This window comes from Eucyclogobius newberryi, unplaced genomic scaffold, assembly GCF_026437365.1.
Source record: "Eucyclogobius newberryi isolate DKJ021-1_F unplaced genomic scaffold, fEucNew1.0.hap1 SCAF_13, whole genome shotgun sequence".
Classification (NCBI taxonomy): domain Eukaryota; kingdom Metazoa; phylum Chordata; class Actinopteri; order Gobiiformes; family Gobiidae; genus Eucyclogobius; species Eucyclogobius newberryi.
Genome location: NW_027315757.1, coordinates 29,419,741 through 29,442,378, shown reverse-complemented (window position 1 = coordinate 29,442,378; position 22,638 = coordinate 29,419,741). Strand labels below are relative to the sequence as shown.

At 44.1% G+C, this 22,638-nt stretch overlaps 1 protein-coding gene across 3 annotated transcripts; it reads left to right on the top strand.

Moving 5' to 3' along the window:
• The first annotated feature begins 5,883 nt into the window (after positions 1-5,883).
• Positions 5,884-19,725, top strand: gprc5ba (G protein-coupled receptor, class C, group 5, member Ba). 3 transcript variants are annotated; one of them, XM_072443347.1, is made up of 4 exons: positions 5,884-5,980; positions 14,306-15,340; positions 15,601-15,749; positions 17,079-19,725. In XM_072443347.1, exons 2-4 carry the CDS (start codon positions 14,308-14,310, stop codon positions 17,121-17,123), a joined length of 1,227 nt encoding a protein of 408 aa, XP_072299448.1. In that variant the 5' UTR covers positions 5,884-5,980; positions 14,306-14,307; the 3' UTR covers positions 17,124-19,725. The 3 variants fall into 3 exon arrangements, with proteins under 3 accessions (XP_072299448.1, XP_072299447.1, XP_072299446.1); XM_072443346.1 differs by lacking the exon at positions 5,884-5,980 and adding an exon at positions 11,626-11,662 and having other exon boundaries at positions 15,601-15,725; XM_072443345.1 differs by lacking the exon at positions 5,884-5,980 and adding an exon at positions 11,626-11,662.
• The last annotated feature ends 2,913 nt before the right edge of the window (positions 19,726-22,638 follow it).

Here is a 22,638-nt window from a genome sequence, read left to right as displayed (position 1 = left end):
ATGCAATGCTTGTGAAAAGCCAAATACAAGCATAATAATGTATTTTGCTGAAACGGTTCTCAAACGGTTCTCAAACTGGGGTGGGGGGGTTTTCTTGTAGGTCAATGAAAGCCAGAGCTTGTCATGAGTATCATACCCGTGTTTTGGTTCTACTTTTCACTGTAAGTCTTTATGTTGACATTGTATGACATGTAGGCTGATAGTGTATATTTTACATTTAAATGTTGTCCGTGTTATGGCTTTACTTACAAAAGGTGCACACCACACTATAATATTGGTATTTCCGTATCAAACACAGTTGTAAAATAATTGCGTTCCACCCTATTGAGTCAATCGGTTTATTTTTATTTGATAGATTTAGTCTCACTTCTACCATATTCTTTGAGTGTATTGGACCCATACAGTGAGCTCTGACGTCAGGCCCTATGTCATTATTAAACATCTCTTTCTGGTCGCAGACATTGCTCCTCTGTTGTCTGGCACTGTTTTCCCACAGTCACTGGCCCACTCTTCTCACAACCTCTCGGTGCACAAGGCCAGCACCGTGTCAACGCCGAACAGAGGACTCGTAAGAATGAAGAATGGGCCACAACAAAAACCTGGCCTGCCACTTTTGATCAGGCCCCTGAAAAGCATGTCTCTACGCGCTGGGGCCCGTAGTCGCTGTTTCCATGGCACTCACCAAGGAGACAGCTCCTTGTTCCCAAAAATGGCAGTGCTCCTTCTGAGGGACTTCCAGGGAGATTTATTTAAGTGCAGCTCCTTCCTTCCCCGGCCTGCTCTTGGACTCGACGCCTTCTCTGTCCATTTGCTCTGATAACTCACAAGCACAGGATTTATATATCAGGCGATCATGGAAAAAGACTGATACATATCAACCATGAACCATAATAAATGCCCAGTGTTTATTTATTTTAATGAATTATTGAATAGGTAAAATATTCATACGTTTCAAATGATTGTTCTCCAAGCAAATGTTTTTGGAGACTTTAGATAACCAGTCAAATATTAAACAAGGTCCTGAAGTGTTCTCTTGACAATACAAGAGGGTCAACTTGTATTATGAAGTCCTTGTGCCACTCTTGTTTTAACTATAATGACATATTGTTGTTTTTTGTTTTTTCTTTCTTTTTTTTTGTAAGATTGTAAGTCTGATGACTGAGAAGACCACAATAAAGGGAGAAGAAGATGGGGGGGGGTAATTGAATATTTTGAAGAGAACGAGACACAAACCCACTTAACCACACTATGTGAAAGTGTTTCTTGACTGTTCCATTGTGTGCATCTGGCCAGTGTCCCATTAAATCAATAATCCTCCACAAAACCCTAAATTTGCCACACGCTGTGATCTGAAATCCCCCCCCCCCCCCCCCCCCCCCTGTCTTTGGGCCAGGATTATCTGTCTGTCTCGAGTCAGGAGCTGCACAGGGGGCGAGTAGAAGCGTTGATATTAAACACTGGCGTCCTCAATCTTTTTATTTCTGAAAAGCGCCTTCAAGTGCTCTTTAAACAACTGAATTTTATGGGCATGGGCAGCGAGTTCCACTTGGTTGGGTAATTGTGCACAGGGTCAGCAGTAACACAAGGCCCCAAGAGGTATACTCAAGGTTTGTATGAGAAGTGGAAGGGAAAATGGGAAGGACAGTTGAGCAGAGCGCGAGGAAGAACACAAAGGGTGTAGCTACAAAACACGTACACGAAAATCCTTCTTAAGCACTAGTACAACTGATAAAATGAAACTGCACAGCAAATAATGGCTTGTACATTTGTTACTGTTTAAATGTAGAACAAGGTTTGTGACCCCTTTTGAAATACTATAAATACCATTGCTATTCATACAACGTCACTAAATCTGATACCAAAAAATATGTAAATGTTCTTTCTTTGGGCTAAAATAAGTGCAATTGATAAATCTGATGAAATTGAGTTGCTGCATCAAGCTGCTTTCCACACGACAATCCTGATCTTGTTAATGACGAGATCCAAATGACAGGACGCCGTTTTGAAACGCTGTAAACACAAACAAAACAGTGTAACAGAACCAGAAAGGTAAATCACAGTCGGTCCTTCTTCCCCTGACACGACCTGAGCTGAAACCCGAGCAGCTCCGCAGAGGTCTCGAAGGCTCGGTGAATGAAAACAAGTGTGTGGCGGCAGAAGGACCTCCGGGTGGTGATGGACGCCACAACAGTTTTCACACACACCAAGCAGAGGCCAAAATCCAAGAGGTGGGCCAACTGATGATGGGTTCAGTTCCTTCAGTTCCCACCCTTTCAAGGCTAAATGTAATAAATTGTCTTGAAAACAATAATAATAAAAACCTTAGGACAAATAAATACATGATAATAACCTAGATATAAATCAGTGGTGGCAACTGATGAGTCATTAACCCAGACATAGCATGTGCTCAGACCATTAACTTAACATTGTTTTAAATGAGATGCTCTTCCTGGTCATGTCGCACACCTGTATCCTGCCATAGCTCGTGCATCCTGTGAGTTCAAAGATCTCACTTCTGATGTGGAAACAGATGGAGCTGAAGGGGGGCTGTCCCGGCTGTCCCTGATGCAGCACGGGGGGGGGTGAACTCCAGGTAGAATAATTAGAATAAAGAAAGGAAGGAAGGCCGAGAATACATTTATGACAAACGGCTCATGTGATGTTGTACAGACACATGACACTGACTGTTCCCGTCATAACGGTTGAGAAATTCAGCACAGGCCAAAGTTAGCCTGCATCTGTCTGCGCAGAAATATTAGTCATGTTCTTCTAAACACACTCCAGATCCTGGATCCAAATATACTTTGTTTATAAATGTCAGCCAATCGAAGTCAGACATGAGTTGACCCTTTCAAACATGTGACCCATCCTTCAACCAGTGCCATTGGGACCGGTCAGGAGCAGTGAGCTCTGCAGTGCAGGAACCATCTCCAGATCCTGAGCCAGGCTTGGTCAGAAGAGGAGGGCTTTACCTCTGGTGGATGTTTTGGGTTGATGGGGGAAACTGGAGCCGCAGGAAAAACATAAAATAAAGGGGAGGTGATTTAATTGTTGGTTAGAAAAATAGTTGAATATTTAAAGGTGCTCTTTGTAGCTTTTTGGTGGCGGTGGTGCTTTTGTTGGAATGTTCCACATTGCGGCAATAAACTTGCCTATCTTATATTTAACTAACTACAGATTTTTCTTTCAGAAAGATCCCTGAAAACATTCTCTTTTTGTAAGAGCGCAGTGGGTGAGGCTGTGGCACATGTGCGGTTGCTACCATTGCAGCGTAAGTGGGTTCAAGTCCAATGTCTTCACCCTCTCTACGCTTTTCACACAAATGTTCTGTCGAATAAAGCCCTCAGGGCGGGCTCGCCTCTCCACAGAACTAACCTGTAAGTTGGCCTGGAGGTGTCACCTGCTCTGAATATGTTTACTGTCATACTGTGGAGCATTCTAGGTCAAGAATTTACTTCCACTTAAAGTGGCGGCCCCTGAATAAAGTTACGTAGTACACCTTTAAGTATTGGCATGTTGCTGCCAACCATTGACTCTAAAACGATACAGGCTCCCAAAGTCACGCGCGGCGTAAAGGACACGACTATTAATAGTGCCCGTGCAGCCAGAGAATAACTGCAGCTTCAGTGTTCACATTCTCACATCAGATATGCGCATTGTGCATTAAACATCGTTTTCACTGTGCATCTCCTGTTGTAACTGTGCTGATGGTATCAAGACACTTGCACAAAAATACACGCTAGTGCCACTGTTGTGTCGAGCTCAATATGCATTATTTATTTTAACGACGCAGAATCAAATCAGTGGCACTAATGGCCGCGTGATGAAAGCAGTTGCAGGTACTGTTGCTCTAGTGTGGCAGCATTAGAGCCTCAGACAGGGCCCCCTCCCCCTTCTTTTCCCACGTCACTCTCTGCATGCACCTGTCAGATTAGGCTCATGCAGGTCTTCAGCTGCCACATCTCATGATATGGGTCCCTCACTGGAGAGAGTGAAGTGAGGGGACCTCTTGAACCGGCTGTACATTTGAGATTGCCCAGGCACAATCATTCGGAAAAAAGAATGGGACTTTCCTTTAACATCTTAACTCAAAGAATGGGCCCCTGTGGATGGTGACGTGATGCGCTTTGCCATTGTCGAGTTCTGTTTATCTCCCACTGCACGTTGGGGAACATTTGGGTGTCATGGCTGCTGCGCGTAAGAAAGCAATGGGTTTACAATTGGGGCAAACGAGATTGAATTTAGAAATGTAAACTAGGCGTGATAGGTAAAAGTAAACAAGAAAGGGTTTTACAGGGGTGGAGGAAGGAGGGAGTAAATGTGGGGGTGGGGAGAGTGAAGGGGGTCCACGCTGAAAGGCTCCCGCTGCTGGACAGACTAAAGCAGCTGAGGCGACAGGCATGTGACGGGAGGGGGGAATATAAGCAGAACAGCGGCTTGGAACAGCGTCAAGCCAGACCAGCTACAGAGCACTTCCGCCAATGCCCTTCACAATAATAACAGGAAGACAAGCTGGGCTGTCAGGCGTGTTTGGTAAATGAACATTTTGAGTTTTCTCTGAAAGATGATTCTGCAAAAGCAGCACTTTGTGACAAAATTGAGACCGTTGTGTGCTGTCTGCATCCATACAGTATTTTATGTCTTGTCAAACTGGAAATGAGAGCTAAGCAGTGTTCTGATTGGCTTCACTTGGATGGTCCACCTCAGTTTCACTTTGGCGTCTGAAAAAGCTGTTTTAAAGCTGTGCATGAGCCCACAAATTCATGCTTGTAATTAATAACAATGTGCCAAATGGTTAGTGAGCGCTTGGGGCGGGTTCTTCACATTTGAAAACAAAACTGTGTAAAAATCAGGTACTACAGCTTTGAAGAATAAAAACTACTTTGTTTGATGCTGGAGACATAACAAGCTGAATAGAAAACCTGGACCCAAACGTTTTGATACTCTTCTCACTGCGCTAAACATTAATACTTTCATAGTTGTAATAAATTGCACCAGCACAATAATATTTAATAAATTTTTATGTAGAAAATTACTTCTTGGAGCATTTTCTCCGTTTTACCAACAACGGTATGTATGCTTAAGTTTTTTTTTTTCTGATATTTTTCTGGCTATTTCTAAACGAGGCACAGTCTAGGCTTTTATTTTGACTTACTCAACCGGAAACGCGCCGTGTGTGCCGCACGTTCTACTCGCGTGTTCGCTTTGGTTTAGTGCAGTGAAGTGAAAGAGGGAAAACTGTGGAGCTGGGAATATTCAGCTGCGACAAACACACAGTCCGTGACACTGACTTCACGCTCCTGAGCTGGGATCTTATTGGGATCTTATTGGGATCTTATTGGGAGGAGTGATCAGTGCGGTGGTTTCCATAGGGACATTTTAAGGAGCCCCCTGTCAGGCGACCTTTAGCGGCCAGTTGAAGTGTTATAATAGGCGGAGAGAGGCCAGTGATGGTTGTGCGGGGAGCTGGCACCTTTTCCCCGTCTTTCTGCGCGGTTGTGATGCTCTGAGCGCGCGGAGGGGATTATATTGTTGCGCATGTCACACACGGAGCGCGCAGTTCTGGCGGATGCGCTCCTGGGAGGACCATTGACGCGCCGCGCGGACCTGCAGCTGGATGAGACGCGTCCGATTATTTGGGAGTAAAAAAAACAACGCACATTCGGTGACATGTTGCTGTGATGACGTGGGGTTTAGTGCAAAGAGAATCACGGGACTGCTCCATGAAAAGGTCTGCGACAAAACTGCCCTGAATCACACCCAGGGCGCACTTGCCATGTCCATTCCTGCCTCAGAGGACAAGACACGAGCTGAGGACTGAAGAAGTGTGTGTGTGGTTTTTTTTTGTGTGTGTGTGAGTCTGTGACTGTGGAGAGATTACGCCACGAGCCGAGTTCGAAATCGAAATGTGAAGCCCCAAAAACCTGCAGCACACCTGAGCCACGATCGTTCTACACCGGATTTGTTTACGTCGATTAAGGTACGTGCGTGTCATTGGAATGTGACAAAGACAGATGCACACACTGTTATAATAGTGTGTTTTTCCCAGACATGCTTTAAAGACCAGTGTGATAGGTGTTGCCTGCGCGTGTGGCACACCGGGTTCCCGGGGACCCGCAGAACGTGAGAGCCACACATTGGACTTGACCTCGAGTTTACTTCATCATTAAACACGCGCAAATCCTCTCACGGCTTAAAAGAGAATTCGACGCGTATTTTCTCACGCGGATCGACCATAGACCACAAGACGACAATACACTGGACGTGATTTAAGGGCTGTCAATCACCGCGTGCACCCCACCCCCTTCTCGTTACACCGCCCTCCCCCAGTCTTTTACTTTGGAGGTTAAATGTCATTCTTTATATGTGGGTCCCACGCGCACGCACCACTGGTAACAATGGGCCGTGTCACAAACAAACACGGGACCCTCCCATGTGACTAGTATTGTTAGGGTCTTTTCTAAAAGGGTGAAGCATTCTCCAAATGTTTATGCATTAAGCTCCTTAGGTCAGCTCAAACCATGGGTGTCTGTTGAAGTCTCTCCCACGCAGGAGACCCATTTTATTTGAGAGAGAATCACTTAAATAGTCACTCGAGTCCCATTATATAAAAGCGCAGAAGTGGTCATCAATGCCTGTGATATATGATCTTCTGCATCCATTGCCAGTGTGGTTTATTCATGGAGTCTTGCCGCTTCACGGTCTATATCGGAGTGTTCTGTTTTCCATCATTAATCAATATTCATGCAGTTTATTGTCAGCCGGCGCTTCCATGAGTAGGTTAGCTCTCTCTTGGGAATAGAGGATGCTAAGTATCTCCTCTGGCTGGTGCCATATGTACCTCAACTGGAACACTATGGCTGTGTGTGTGTGTGTGTGTGTGTGTGTGTGTGGCCTCTTTAACATTACAGTTACTCCTGCACACACCCCTCTCCTCTCCACACACTCTTTCAAACACAGAGAGATGCTCCAGGCGCGCTGCTCGCTCCAATTCTTCTCCCCAAACGCATCTGGCTGTTGTTTTCTTTCTACGAGCCCGTCTGATCACTATCATAAGCTCTAAACAAATGTGATCTTCTCCGGGTGCACTGTGATCCACCTCCATTCATCACGGCGCGTATCCCGGCTGTTCATCCATAATAGAAGATGATTATTGATATTGTGCCACGCGGATGACTAAAGAGGTCTCAGGTTTAACATTCACTACTGGGCTTCGCCGGATGCCTCCACAGTGGCCACGGTGGAAGGGGGTAGTTTGAGATTAAACATGCGCTCGGTTAATTGCCAAGTTAATTAGCATATGGTTACACTGTGAGTAGGGTCATATGATAATGAGGTCTAATTAAGTTGGCCAGGGAAGTCGGAAACGTCTAAGGGGAGAAAATGCTTCACTGACAGTTCCATAGAGAGTCTGGAAATCTTGCCGTTGCACATTTAAAACTAGAAACCATCCTTTTTATTTACATTTCAGCACAATAAAAAGCATGTCCAACTCACAATCAATCTTTCTCCCCATTTTCTGCACCCTTTTTTTGCTTGAAAGAACAAAAAGAGAACAAATCATTCCTTGCTGTTGCCTATTGTTGCCTTAATTCACCGCCCATGTTTTATGAGGATGAAACAGAGCAGACAGAATACAGAAGCCGAACAAAAAAACCCTGAAAATAGATTTGAGGTGTTCTAATTGTGAGAAAATCTTGACAGAATGGAGGCAACACCATAAGGTAGAAGAATAAAGTATTGTCTCAGTTCTGGTACAAAATGCCATATGCAATTTCTTTCTCTCAACAAAATAAAACATACACATATTTTTTTTCAAATCACAGCAGCTACAGTTCCTTAGTGCTACCATCATATGTTTAATGCTATAGTATTTCACAACAAATAACAGTATTACAACAAATATGTAGTTGCACATCTAGAAACACTGTATTATTTCCCCCCGCCAATAAATCTACAATGAAATACTTCATTTGCTCTGTGTAAAAATGTCAGCTGATGCGCAAGGCCGGTCCAGTGCGAAGTTCATTTAATCAATCCACTGGTTACAATGGTTAATGTAGCCGATTCTTCAAGTCATGACCTTTGTTTTAACGCTGAGTCAGAAAATATATAATTGGCGGAAGCAGTTTGGAGATGTCATCAGTAAACAGATGTCGAGGAAGACGGGGCCGCGTGCTGTGTGCGTCCCCCTTGCACAGCTGGATCAATATGTTGTTACACAGGGATCGCAAAAATGTGCACGCATTATTTATGGTCCCGGGAGGATGTAGAATTGATGTGAACTGAAGCGAGTAGTCAAAACGCAATAATTACAGCTGTGGATAGTCTTTGCCTGATGGTTAACACAGTGGCTTGCTACATCGCTTTTACTATTGAGATTTGTTTCTGGAATAGGTGTATTTAGCACATTAAGTGAAACAATAATACTGGTATTAAGTGTTCAGCTTCATGATGGCAGGCACGTTTTATTTATCATTGCAGAAGGCTGTAAAGAATACTATCAGGTGAACTTGTTTTATGCCAAATGCCAAATGTTATCTAGTCTAAGAACTGGCACAAATATGAACCTACATATTACAAGTATGATCTTCTTATAGCTAGAGCAGATAGCAATGTGCTACAGTAAAAGTTTACAGTGACAGAATGAAAGTGAGCTGAGGCGAGGATCAAAATGCAATAAGGCCTTCAATTATGCACTTCAATTAGTCACCATCTGGTTGTACGCCATGTCTGATTGAGAACACTGCACCGATGGCTTGCTGGGGCGCGCCCGTTGATGGGGGGGTGCGCACATGTGTGTGTGTGTGTGTGTTTTGAGCAACAGAAAAATGTCCAGTGCCAACACGTGGTTAATCTCTAAATATGAGAGAGCAGTACCTCCTCTCTCTCTCATGTGTCCCTCCTCTCTCTCTCTCCTCTGTCTATCCTCTCTCTCCTCTGTCTCTCCTCTGTCTCTCACGTGTCTCTCCTCTCTCTCTCCTCTGTCTCTCCTCTGTCTCTCATGTGTCCCTCCTCTCTCTCTCTCCTCTGTCTATCCTCTCTCTCTCCTCTCCTGTATCCCTCCTGTCTCTCCTCTGTCTCTCCTCTCTCTCTCCTCTGTCTCTCACGTGTCTCTCCTCTCTCTCTCCTCTGTCTATCCTCTCTCTCTCCTCTGTCTCTCCTCTGTCTCTCACGTGTCTCTCCTCTCTCTCTCCTCTGTCTATCCTCTCTCTCTCCTCTGTCTATCCTCTCTCTCTCCTCTGTCTATCCTCTCTCTCTCCTCTGTCTATCCTCTCTCTCTCCTCTGTCTATCCTCTCTCTCTCCTCTGTCTCTCCTCTGTCTCTCATGTGTACCTCCTCTCTCTCTCCTCTGTCTCTCATGTGTACCTCCTCTCTCTCTCCTCTGTCTCTCCTCTGTCTCTCATGTGTACCTCCTCTCTCTCTCCTCTGTCTCTCATGTGTACCTCCTCTCTCTCTCCTCTGTCTATCCTCTCTCTCTCCTCTGTCTATCCTCTCTCTCTCCTCTGTCTATCCTCTCTCTCTCCTCTGTCTCTCCTCTGTCTCTCATGTGTACCTCCTCTCTCTCTCCTCTGTCTCTCATGTGTACCTCCTCTCTCTCTCCTCTGTCTCTCCTCTGTCTCTCATGTGTACCTCCTCTCTCTCTCCTCTGTCTCTCATGTGTACCTCCTCTCTCTCTCCTCTGTCTATCCTCTCTCTCTCCTCTGTCTCGCATGTGTCCCTCCTCTCTCTCTCTCCTCTGTCTATCCTCTCTCTCTCCTCTCCTCTGTTCCTCTTGTTATAAAATTGTAATTATTCTTTATTTGTTCTTGTCTATTTCTGATGTTGGTTGAATGACATGGAATGGAAACAAAAAAAGAATTTGACCGTCAGTTCTGGCCTTCTGAATTTGATTGGACGCTACACTCCCCGGCCTGCCAGCCGCCATTGAAAGCAACAACAACAGGCACATAACAACTTAAAAAGCAACTCAACGGTTGTTAACCCGCAGTGTTAAAAGTGATCCACAGTGACGAGAAGTAAAGTGAGTGAGTATTCTCCTTGAAAGACTATTTTACAGCAGTGAAGCGCCCAGGGCTGCCTCTAGCCATTTGGGTGCCCCCATACCCCCAACCTCCTTCGAAATTGTTTAGAAATACATATTTGAGAATAAATAGATAAATAGAAGATAATGCCTATAATAATAATAATAATAATAACTTTTATTTATATAGCGCTTTTCAGTGACCCAAAGACGCTGAACAAGACAGAAGAAGTAGAGAGAAAAAGATGGGGATGTAACAGGGGGTAGAAGTGTAGGCAATGGGGTAGAGGAGGCTAGGGGTAGGGGAGGTCATAAGCTTGGGTGAAGAGGTATGTTTTTAGGCGGGATTTGAATGTTGTGAGAGAGGGAGAGTGGCGGACAGGTTGGGGGAGGGAGTTCCAGAGTCGGGGTGCTGTTCGGGAGAATGCTCTGTCGCCAAAAGTTTTGAGTCGGGATGTTGGTGCAGTCAGGGTGAGAGAGGAGGAGGATCGGAGAGCTCGGGTGGGGCGGTGGGGGATGAGGAGGTCAGACAGGTAGGGGGGGGCAAGGTGGTGAAGAGCTTTGAAGGTGAGGAGGAGTATTTTAAAGTTTATGCGCTGCTTGATGGGGAGCCAGTGGAGAGAGCGGAGAACGGGAGTGATGTGATCACGGGACCGGGTGTGGGTGAGGAGGCGGGCAGCGGAGTTTTGGACCATTTGGAGTCTGTGGAGGGAATGGGAGGAGATGCCAGTGAGGAGGGAGTTGCAGTAGTCAAGGCGGGAGGAGATGAAGGCATGGATGAGGGATTCAGCAGCGGGGAGGGTGAGGCAGTGTCGGATTTTGGCGATGCGGCGGAGGTGGAAGTATGAGGTCTTGACAATGTGGCTGACATGGGGAGTGAAGGAGAGGGTGGGGTCCATGATGACACCGAGATTGCGTACCAGGGTAGAGGGGGTGATGGTCGAGGTGTCGATGCTGAGTGAAAAGGGACCAGTTTTATTGAGAGTGGATTTGGTGCCAATGAGGAGGAGCTCTGTTTTGTCACTGTTCAGTTTGAGGAAGTTGAGAGTGAGCCATGATTTTATTGTAGAGATGCAGGTTTCGATGTGGCTGAGGGGAGGGTTTTGGGTGGATTTGGTGGTGAGGTATATCTGGGTGTCGTCAGCGTAGCAGTGAAAGTCCAGGTTGAGTTGGCGGAGGATGTGACCAAGGGGGAAGATGTAGCAGATGAAGAGGAGGGGGCCGAGGACTGAGCCCTGGGGGACCCCCTGCGTTACTGGGGAGAGGGTGGATGAGTGACCGGAGAGGGAAATGAACTCTTGCCTGTTGGTGAGGTAGGATGTGAGCCAGTCAAGTGCAGAGCCCTCAACACCCAGTTATATATTTCCTTGCCTCGCCCCGGCTCTAACTGTCACCTGGAGCCTTCAGCAGATCAGATTGAGGCTCTATAAACACTACACTTTCTGTTGTATTTATGAAAACATGATTTAGACATTTGTAAGTTTATGGATACTTTTTTTTTATCTCATAAGGGGGGCGCGCCAGAAAAAGTTTCGGAAGCTCTGCTGTAGAGCAATCTGGAGTGGAACTGCACCTGTAGTATCTTTGTTGCAGGGTAAACTGCGGTGATATAAGAAATGCATGGTGCCTACTTGCCAGGTTTGTGTGAGAATGTTGGTCTTTAATAATAGATGTCCCAGAACAGTATGTAAAATTTAAATGCAAATGACCAGGGCAGACCAGGGATAGTGCTATGAATGTGCCGTATGTATATATGTATATATGTATGTGTGTATATGTATGTGTGTATGCATGTACGACTGCTACATGCACAAAGCCAAGATGGAGCTTTTGGCAGTGGAGGAATATGAGTCCTACACAACAGCAGCCACGCAAAACTGGCAGTGTCTGGATCCTTTAGTTACATAAGATACACAGCAGGAATAAAGTCTAGGGGGAGGTGGGGGAGGGAGGGGGCGCAGGCAACAAAAAAGGGGACCAGGGAGCAGCCAAAATGGAAGCTGAAATAGAATGAGAATGGAGCGTGGGGAGGAGAAGAGGGAGAGAGAGGCTTCACAGCACTGCTTTAAATGTAGCAAAGACATGAGACTCTTCTACTGTATACTGTGCTGAGGATGAGATCTGAAGCAAAAGAGCTTTTAAAGGCAATAAGACAAAAATGGTTGCGTGGAGTGGTGAAGTGAAAAGATATGGAGGTGGAGATGGCATCTTCTGTGACTGTGTGGGGTGAGGTGACATTCTGTAGATGCGGGCTATGTTACACTCTGCATTTGGTAAATGTACCAGAACGGCTGCCAAAATTGTACAAGTACAGGTTTAAAAAGCTACTCAGGAAAGTACAATTATCCAAAGAATCTTCTAAATTGAAGTAATGTGAGTATTTGTATTTAGTTACTTCCCCTCAATGTGAAAAAGTGAGGTCTGTGATAACAAATATTCCTAAATTGGGACAATAAAGTAGCATATCATATGCATGAGGCGTCAGCTGACTCCTTCCGAGCAGTAGCACCCAAGCCCCTTCAGTAGCAGCCAGAGCACCCATCTGTGCACAAGAGGGTGAGAGGGCCAACATGCACAAGAGCTCACTGGTGACGTTTGAGTCTTTTCTGTTTGGAGCATCTCCGCAGCAGATTTTAATAGACTGTCATTAGGAAGGGATAAAGGCAGAGGAGGGCCAGCTTGGGAATGAGCAAGCACCATCTATTGTTTTGTCCCGGCTGTTGCCATGGTTATGACCGGAAAATCAACACTGTGAGGAGATAAAATTAGTGAAGGTGTTTGGATGATGATGCAGTAGCAGCAGTAGCAGCAGCAGTAGTAGTAGTAGTAGTAGAATTTACATAAAAATATGAAATTAAAAGTCAGTAAATTCCCTAAAACCAGATGTCCTTCAGATAATCTATTCACTATTCTATCTATTTTATTAAGTTAAGACATAAGAAAGCACGTCCTCATTAGATCATTTATACAATTTTACTGCGTACAAGTAAACGCTGACCAATAACAACCTGCGGCAGTGTGAGATGACAAGAACAAGTCAGGATATGAGAAAGGCAGAGTTTCGGTAATGAGGGAGAAATATGGGGCCGCTAACTCCCATCAGGCCACTTCAAAGACTCAAAGATGAATATGCACAAGATGAATGCACAAACTTTCACTGTTAATGAATATTTCACATGTAAACAACAACGATTGCTGTAAAAAAACAACAAAAAAACAAGACGAGGAAATCTTGCGCTGCCCTCGAAAGTGCTTAGAAAACGGAAGAAAAAAGACCTGAACGTCAAAGTCGTTTTCCCATTATTTATCGATAATAGTTTTTCAAATCAAATGATCATAGCCTGTTTGTGTGTAATTTGAGTCATTTTTTTTTTGCTTGCCGGACAAATAGCTTTCAATGTGTTATTCAAGCCAATATTTGCTCCTATATCACTCTTCTCTCGTTGATCTTGAAACACAATACATCATGAGGCTGAAACTACCAGGCTTGTTGCTGTTACACTCTGGTCTGTCCTAGTTACAGTGCAGCTGGAGGCACTGTGTGTGACCCAGCAGCCTACCCAGTGTGTATTTAAACCAGGCTCTCTCTCTGGCATTCAGACTACATGAAACACTAGCCTTTATATGGTATGTAAATATTGTGGCTATTTTGATGTCAAAGCATATAAAGAAGTCTTGGGATAAACAAAAGACTTGTTTGGAGAGTTTGAGTTAAAGTACACCCAGCAGCTTGGGGACAACACATCTGAGGTTGATAGCAACATGGCACTTTCTTACTGCCTGGATATTGTCTTGAAATACTCTTGAATCCAGTGTGTGTGTGTGTGTGTGTGTGTGTGTGTGTGCGCGCGTGCGTGCGCGCGCGTGCCTATGGTGTGTGGTAATATCAGTGGTAATATCTTTTGGATTTTTGTTGTATGTAGGATACAACCTTGGATGAGTTGTTTACTAGACTAGACAAACTGCGCTGCACTTAATGACACTGACAGTAACTGCCTGTCATTGCTTGTTGTATTGAGGGCAATTAATGGCCTTTACTTTAGCTATTTATTTGCATGTGTTTACAACAAAAGGAAATGTTTCAAGGCTTCCTAGGGGTTGAAAAGAGCTGCTGCTATTGTCTATGCGTGTATAACTATATGAACTACTGTCCTTTGTTTCTGCTTAAAAACACAGCAGTGGGCCCGGCAGCATTGTCCCTACAGAGAATAACTTCAGAGGGAATGTTTGTTTGCCAATGGCTTTAATCATTTACTTGCTTTTGTTTATCCCCTCTTTCAGAAATGGCGATCCTGCCTGTTCTCCTCCTGCTGACACTCTCCATGGCACGGCCTGTTTCCAGTCAAGAGTGGATGGACCAAGTGCAGGCTACTCCCCGAGGATGTGGTTGGGGCATAGTGCGCCCGTACACACTTCTTTGTGACCTGGACTCTATTTGGGGTGTGGCCGTGGAGTCGGTGGCTGCTGGAGGAGCTCTGACCTCCATCTTACTCGTTCTGGTTCTCCTGTGTCGCCTGCGCCACATCAGTGAGGGGGAGAAGCGAAGTGGTGTGGGGCCCATACTTCTGCTGCTGCTCGGCATCATAGGTCTGTTTGGCCTGAGTTTTGCATATCTTATTGAGCAGGACGAGTCACTCTGTCTCCTGCGGAGGGCGCTATGGGGTCTGCTGTTTGCCCTGTGCTTCTCCTGTCTGCTGGTCCAGGGTGTGCGGCTTCGCAGGCTGGGTCGTGAGCGGCGTAGCCCAAGTGGATGTACGCTCACCGGGCTGGCCCTGGGGCTGAGTGCGGTGCAAGGGATCATCGCGGCCGAGTGGCTGCTGCTGACAGTGCTCAGAGAGGGCCAGGCCGCCTGCCAGTACCTGCCCTTGGACTTCTCTCTGGCATGTAGCTACGTCCTGGCCCTGCTGCTAGCCGCACTGAGCGCTGCTTCTCTGGCGCTCTGCGGGAAAACTCAGCAGTGGCGCTGCAATGCCGTCTGGCTGCTGTTGACATGTGTGCTGTCGCTGCTGCTGTGGGTGGCCTGGGTGGGCTTGTACCTGTACGGAAACGATTGGCTTGGACGCTCCCCTGAGTGGAATGACCCCACACTGGCCATCGCTCTAGTGTCTCAAGGCTGGCTCCTGCTCATCTTCCACGCCATCCCCGAGTCCCACCTGTGCCTAAGACCCCCACCACAGCCCACCGCCCCAGACTACTTCGACACCTCCCAGAACTCGACAAGGATGAGGGAGACCAGTTTTGATGATGAAATCCCACTGTCCCACAGGCAGTTTGTGGAGAACCAGGGCTATGGATACACTGACGAGAACGCAGCAGGTAAAGTGCAATGCAATATAAAAATGGAACGCATTATTTCTAAGGAAAATCTAGATGAGACTGTAATGGACCATACAAGTGCAATAAATATTGACAAAGGTGAACGCTTTTATACAATCCAAACCATAATACCATAATATTCCCCAAAATGTATGATCCTAAACCACTTTTTCATATAACTTTGTTGATTTGCCGTTAATATTCTGCTTCAACACAAACCTAACAGTGCAGCATCATAACTATTATCCTCTTCTCTCCAGGTCTGAGGAGTGGCAGCAGTGCCGGGCAGCACAACAGCAGCGGCGGTGGTGCCCGGCCCAGCGCTCCGTTCCGCAGTAACGTGTACCAGCCCACAGAAATGACCATGATCCTGAACGGGGGCGCGGTGAGTACAGCCTCCCAATCACAGGTACACCACTCTAACTCCATGTAGATCTGCCCTCCCAGCCATCACACTGGACTGCATGTTCAACCAGAGTCCAACAACTCATATGGGAATGTGGGGGAGGTGTGAGTGTGCACGAGTGCATGGTCATGTGACTTTAGTGTATCTGTGGAACATGCATGAGTGGTTTTGACACTGCAGTGGTTCTCAGACTCACTGCTATACTGTACCTCAACAATGAGCGTAGTACTAGTATTCACCTTATCCGGACGCCCGACTGAGCGCTGCCATGCGACGTAATCCTTCTTCCCGTTGTAACATAACAGAAAATACGTTCTACATAGACTGAAAAGTCGTTTTCGGCCCGCCCGGGGAATTTGTGCGTTGTTGACTCGTTGGTCACATGAACATTGGATATTTTACACCAATCAATCTACTTTATAGTATATTTTAGTGGAGAGACTTTTCATTTGTTTCTACAGTTAAACCAACGGAGTTCCCGCTGGAAGTGCGATTTCAACGGAAGTGCTGATCCGTGGCAATAAGGCCAATATAAATATAATGTATAAACGTCTTATTAACAGTTTTTTTTTTTTAAATCAGTGCCATTCAACACAAAAAAACACTAGTTGCCTGCACCACAACTTGAGAACCACTGTCCCACAGGTTACTCATCTGGCTCATCTGCTGTAGTCCCAGAGCAGCCATCCGTGCGTGTGTCTGTGTTTTGTGTGTGATGCGTATCTTTATGCCCTGTGAATGGGACACACCGGCGCACTCGCCTCACAGTCAGTATGAATTAGGCCTGTCAGGCAGTCGCACAACACACCTCAAAACACTGCAGCCCAAATGCTGAATCCACACTTCACTGCACGCTGATGAATAGTCCCCATTTGTTGCTACCTTGGCCTGTTTTCTCAGCAGCTCATATAGTTTTATGGTAACATTTACAACCGCTAATTGCACTTTTCTTTATTGCCACTTTCAAGTATTTAAATGTGTATTAACTCAGTGAGAAAACATGTTTTTGTTATAAAAAAGAAGTATCTAAAACAAGCCATTTCAATTAATGTTAAATCAGGTATTGTTACTATGGCGTGATACACATTGACTAATACAGAATTGTGTTCATTCATTCATTTGTCTCATTTTATCTGTAGTGAAAATCCAATAAAGGGGTTTTGGTAATGTCTTTATAGTCAATTCAATGTTTACACAAAGACACTGAAAAAAGAATTGGAAACTACACCTCGACCAAATAGTTTATCCCAATTGCTATTCCACGTATTATCTTTTCACTCTTTCAGTCAATCAATAAAACGTTTTCGGAAAAAGTGTGTTTTTCTTTTGCAGGTGCCCTCTGCCCCTCCCACCTACACGGGCCGACAGCTGTGGTAAAGGATCATGTTTTGAGAAGACGATGTGGTGGGGAGGATGAGGACAGTGAGGAGTGCTGAGAGATGATGTTAGCCTTTCAAAAAAAAAATTAACAAAAACAAAACATTGTCGCCAACTGGGCAATTTCACTCTGTACAGACTTAATAACTGTCTGTGTGCCAATCAACTCATATCGTTTTAGTGTGTTTGGGACTCAAAGATAATGGGCCATGGAGGACCGAGCTACAATGTTTTAGACGAAAGAAAATGAAAGAAAATCTGACTCATATCTGCCAGGATATTGTAGTATTATTCTCCAAAGAGTTCAGCGCTAAAACAACAACAACAAAATCGTTCCAGTTTTTCCGGTCAGTCAGTCAGACCAGACCGTCTCTTAAAATGGAAAACCTTTGGCTCCGTCCTCCATCCATCCACAGAGAAGAGCACACGGGCATCTGTACAGCATAGGTACCACGCCCACTATATATATATAAAAACAAGTGTATACGACATCTCGACTTCGGTCTCCACGATCCATCCGAACACTCGCATTTCTCACCCCGATTCACACGCATGGAACTCAAAACTGTGAAGCCCCCGTGACCCACAGCGCAGAGCCAGTGCACGGACAGATGCTGACGCCGCGAAAACAAACTCGTCCCGACGAAGGGAAGCGTCAGAAGAGGGCTCCGATTGGACAGTTTGGGACGTCAATTCTCTGCGAATCTAGGTCAAACTGCTGTTCTCTCCGGTGGGCAAATGTCACTTTAAATCAGCAGGAAACGAAGTGAGACAACGCCGCGGCTTCCTCAGTCCGTTTTTTGTACGTTCGGACATTTAAAAGACGTTCAGATTACAGGGTTTGCTAACTGGTGCTAAATACCCTATAGTATATTATAGCTCTGCACAAACTTCCCAGCGGAAAACATATACAATATAGATCAAACGTGCAAGACATAGAAGCTTGTGTGTTGATCGACTTAAAGATGGTCTGTAGGCGACACCCTCGAATCCTACTGTGACAAGATGGCGCCGGGGACGTCTGTTTTGGGGGCGGCCGTGCTGTTGTGTCTCTCTGGTGGAGCGTCCAGGAAAAGTCAGCCTGCCAAGAGAGGACTCACGTTTCCCAGAGTCTACATTTCACTCTTCTGTCACCACGGGCTCTGTACATAGTATGGTGTAACGCTTGTTTACTTTGATTTAGTTTAGCCCCGCTGAAGGACTGACAACTCTTTTGAAGTTGATTTGCCTTGTGTTTTCCCGATTTTTGTTACGCTTTTATCATTATTTTTCTCTTCTAATAGTTTTATTTTTTATGATTAGCTACTTTTTTCTTCAATGTCTTGCCAACACTGGACATGCTTCGATCTTTTGTTTAATGCATGTATAAGTTGTAAATTACAGTCAGTGTTTTCTGCTGCGAACTTCTAGTATTTCTGTCAATGCCTCTTCTTATTTGGTATCTTGATGCAGTGTTCATAGTACATCGTGGGAAATATTAACGGTGGGGAAAACAGTACTTAAAGTTGGTTCCACTGTTTGTAAAGCAGCTCTAAACTGAAAAAAAGAAAAGACTAAAGAGATACAGTGAGGAAAGTAAGTATTTGAATACCCAGATGTGTTCATATTTGGTTCAGAAGCCTGTGTTTACAATTACAGAGGTCAAACTTTCTTTAAGATTGTGTCTCTCGCAGTGGAAATGCACCTACGATGAACATTTCAGAGCCCTCCATCATTTTTTTAAGTGGGAGAACTTGCAAACTCGCCGGGTGCTCAAACACTTACTTTCCTCACTGTAGATTTACGAGGCCGGGGTCAGACCTGGACCACTGCTGTATGTACAGTCCACTGATGGTTCTAAAATAGCACTGGTACCGACATGTCACTCCTCAGCCAATCAAAGCCAGTCTACACATGGGCTGGTCCTGGATCAGTGACGAGGGGGCGGGAGGTGTTCAAGTACTGTGTGTGTTTTCACTTTCTGTGGAGTACAAAAAAAATATATAACACGTGAATTTGTAGATTTTGCACTTGTCAACTACCTATCTGTGCATGCTTCTCACCATTTCAACAAGTAAGACCTTCTTGAAAACGTACTTTTGAATACTAACTATAAAAGGTCATGTGACAGCAATCATCTTTCAGTGTATATCCAATACTTCACTCTCAGTGTTCGTGCTTTCTCAAACGTATAAATGAGAGTGGGGGGAAGGCAAAAGGCCAGCGGAAATGGACTAGAATACAGCTGGATCGTTGAATAAATGTATGAATTGGGGGGGGGGGGGGGGGAAGAAAGGAGAATCTTCAGGCTGATATTGTCTTTGTGTTTCAAATGAAAACAGACTGTGATGAAATTTGCACAAAACTTCTCTACTTCTCTATGTGGTTCGGTTGGTCATCCCCGGGCCAGAAAAAGAGCCCTTCCTCCTGGCGTGTTGTTGCCTGTCCTCATAATTTGTCTTGCCTTCAGACTGTTCCACGGGGGCAGCCGACAGGGTGGATATTCACAGCTATGACGGTGCAGTGACGCAGCATGCCTCTGTATAGAACCCGATCCCTCTGATTAGACCGTTTGAAAAAAAAGTTAATTCAACTTCAATAAAAGTGTCATGTTTGTAGCTAATTTGTAACTGTGGTGTTTTCTTCACACAGTGGTCTAGTTTGCAATGGTTAAGTTTTTTAATCGTTATTTAGTTTGATGGTACAGCGCCTGTGGTAAATATGTGTCATCATTTTATCAGTCAAGTTTCAGTCTGCAAAGAAAAATGTAATAGAAAACTTGAAAATGACAGGAAGTATAGCGTATAGTCGAATATATCACCAATAAGCAACGTTCCATCAAAATTGCAGTGACAAGACTCGGTTTAAGCATTCATTTAACAAAATAAATGCGTTATTCAGGTATTATTATTGTTTACAGTATGGTTGCTAGGTAACAGCTATGGAATTACCGTTAACTGTCAAAGGCAGAAGTGTGACCCAATTCTTAAATATAATAATAAACTAAAACACTACGTTTTAGTGAAATGTGTAGTCCAACTCGTCATATGCACTTGAAATCATTGGTTGATTAAAAACTATCATTTAAAAATAAAGGCAATGTGTATTCTTTTTTTTTTTTTTAAACATTAACTTATAGTGAGTGCTCTTAATCCAAACCCAGCACCAATCTCATAATCTGCCACTGTTTAAGCACTAATGTGTCCTAAGCAAACAGAATAAGTTCCAATCTTCTATTAAAAATATGTGTTCAAAACTCTGAATTAAATCTTGATTGTATAACATAAGTCGCAGTTATTTTTTTTTTATTGAAACAAGTAAACATACAAAACACAGAACATAGAACAAAACAGAGAGAACATTAAACAAAATGAAAAATACAAGAAGCCCAGAACAGTCACTGAAATGAAATAAATCCTGTTTAACATAAACGTCCCATTTAGTCCAAAGTCTGTCAAATAAATCCACCTTCAAATAAAATTCAAATTACTTTATTCACAATTCTACTCGCAGTATGTATTAGGTAAATAGATGCTGAAGTTAGAGCTACAGAACAGGATTAAACATGTTGATTTTTAGCTTTGGAAACCACAAACAGGAAAAGCAAAGGCCACAGTGGCTCTCCATAAAACCTCACCATTCAGAATAAACAGAAGGCAGTAATGAAGGAGGACACTTCAGCTTGAAGCAGCATTAAAACCAGGTCAGGCGCTCTATTGTACGTCGCTTGTGGTGTTTCACTTCGGACGCTGTTATCTGACTTTGCAGGGACAGCCTGGTGCCGCGCTGTGATCCGGTTACAGTGAAGCCCAGAGCTGCCAGACTCAGTGGAGATGGATCAGATATCCTCAGAAAGAAATGCCCTATTTTATCACCCAAGTCAAGTGGCAGCTGTCCCTCACTCATCCACAAACCTGCCACCGGAGCAGCTTCACCTCACAAGCCCTTCGTCCCCACTAAGGAGGGGAGGACGGAGGAAACCAAGTTCAAAAAGTGTTCAAATCAGTCAAGAGCGCGCCGTTCTCACCTGCTATCACTGACACGCAGACGGCGAAGGGAGTGTTTTATGTCGGCAAGCGGCCTCAGAAGGGCACAAAGTCATAGAGGCGTTCCAAGAAACCTAAATCTTTCCTTATGAATAATCTAAAAGTGAATAAAACAATGGCATTCAGCCTTACTCATGTGAAGTGCTTTTAACAGACAACAGGTTTGTCACATCGGAAAGCAAAGCCATTTGTAATTTTCAGTTTAAAGAGTGGAAGACTGGAGTAAAGCTATGAGTATTAAACAGGGTTGAGTATGAAAATGAACAGGATCTGGTTAATCACACATAAAAACACATCATGATCCTTATTATCTAATGCTTTGGATTGTGGGAGGAGTCGTATCTATGGCCTGATTTAGTACAATACAATAAAAACATGACATTTATTACCATGATTCATTTATTTTATTCCTTAACAATCTGATCATTGATAAACCCGCTGTTCCAGACAAGCTTCAATGTGGAAAGTCTGCTTCATGGACCTTGGTGCAATAGTGCACGTCGCACAGGAAAAAGGAAATGACAAGTCAGAAAATAGGATGTGGTCGTCACACAGTCAGCGCTCAGCTAAAGGTGCTCAGGAGCGGCTTACGAGCTCGTAATACGTCCTACTCCCGACAATATAACATGGGACGTCAACCGTAGTGTTAATTTACAAGGCCGGTAAAAGGAAGTCATCCATCAAAACGGCAATGAAAGCAATCATCTAATTACATGTGCATCTCTCAGTCCGTAAATCTCCGCCGGGCCATGTTTAACGGCTAGTTTTACAGATCACATTGGTCAACTTGACATCAGTTTAATAGCTATAAAACAATAAAACGTGTCTGGTTCAATATAACATGAAAAGCTATTACTTAAAAACTACAAGCAAATATATCGGCTGAACAGATCTGTAGTAAATCACTGCTGGTTATACTTGATCCATGAAAAGTGATTTATAAAAAACGTTGGGAAACTAGGACGTGCCAAAAGAAGCGGTGAAATATCTACCGACAATAAAACATAATTAAAATGGAGGATTCCTAAGAGAACTAGAAAATACAGACATGAATTATTTCAGACTATAAAAACTTCATCGTAGAATGTCTTAGATAGTTTTTACTCTGTTGTATGCAAGTTATTGAAAAGGACAATTCAGATATTGGATATTAAGTTTACAAAATGAATCAGTTATTCATATGTGTTTAAGATAAGATAATCCTTTATTGTCCACACATGAGGAAATTTCATTGTTGCAACGCAGGTAGATACAGCGGAAAAGGACAGATAACTTATAGGAAGTTTAAAAGACACTCTTAATAGAAGAACTCTTATAAACAAAACTCTTATAAACAAAACTCTTATAAACAAAACTCTTATAAACAAAAAACTCCTATAGACAAAACCTCTCCTTTCCTAATAAGGAATGGAGGGGAAAAATGAAGATAAAATAAAATAAAAACAGCTAGCGTGAGACAAGATAATACTAATAATAATTTAGTATTAGTT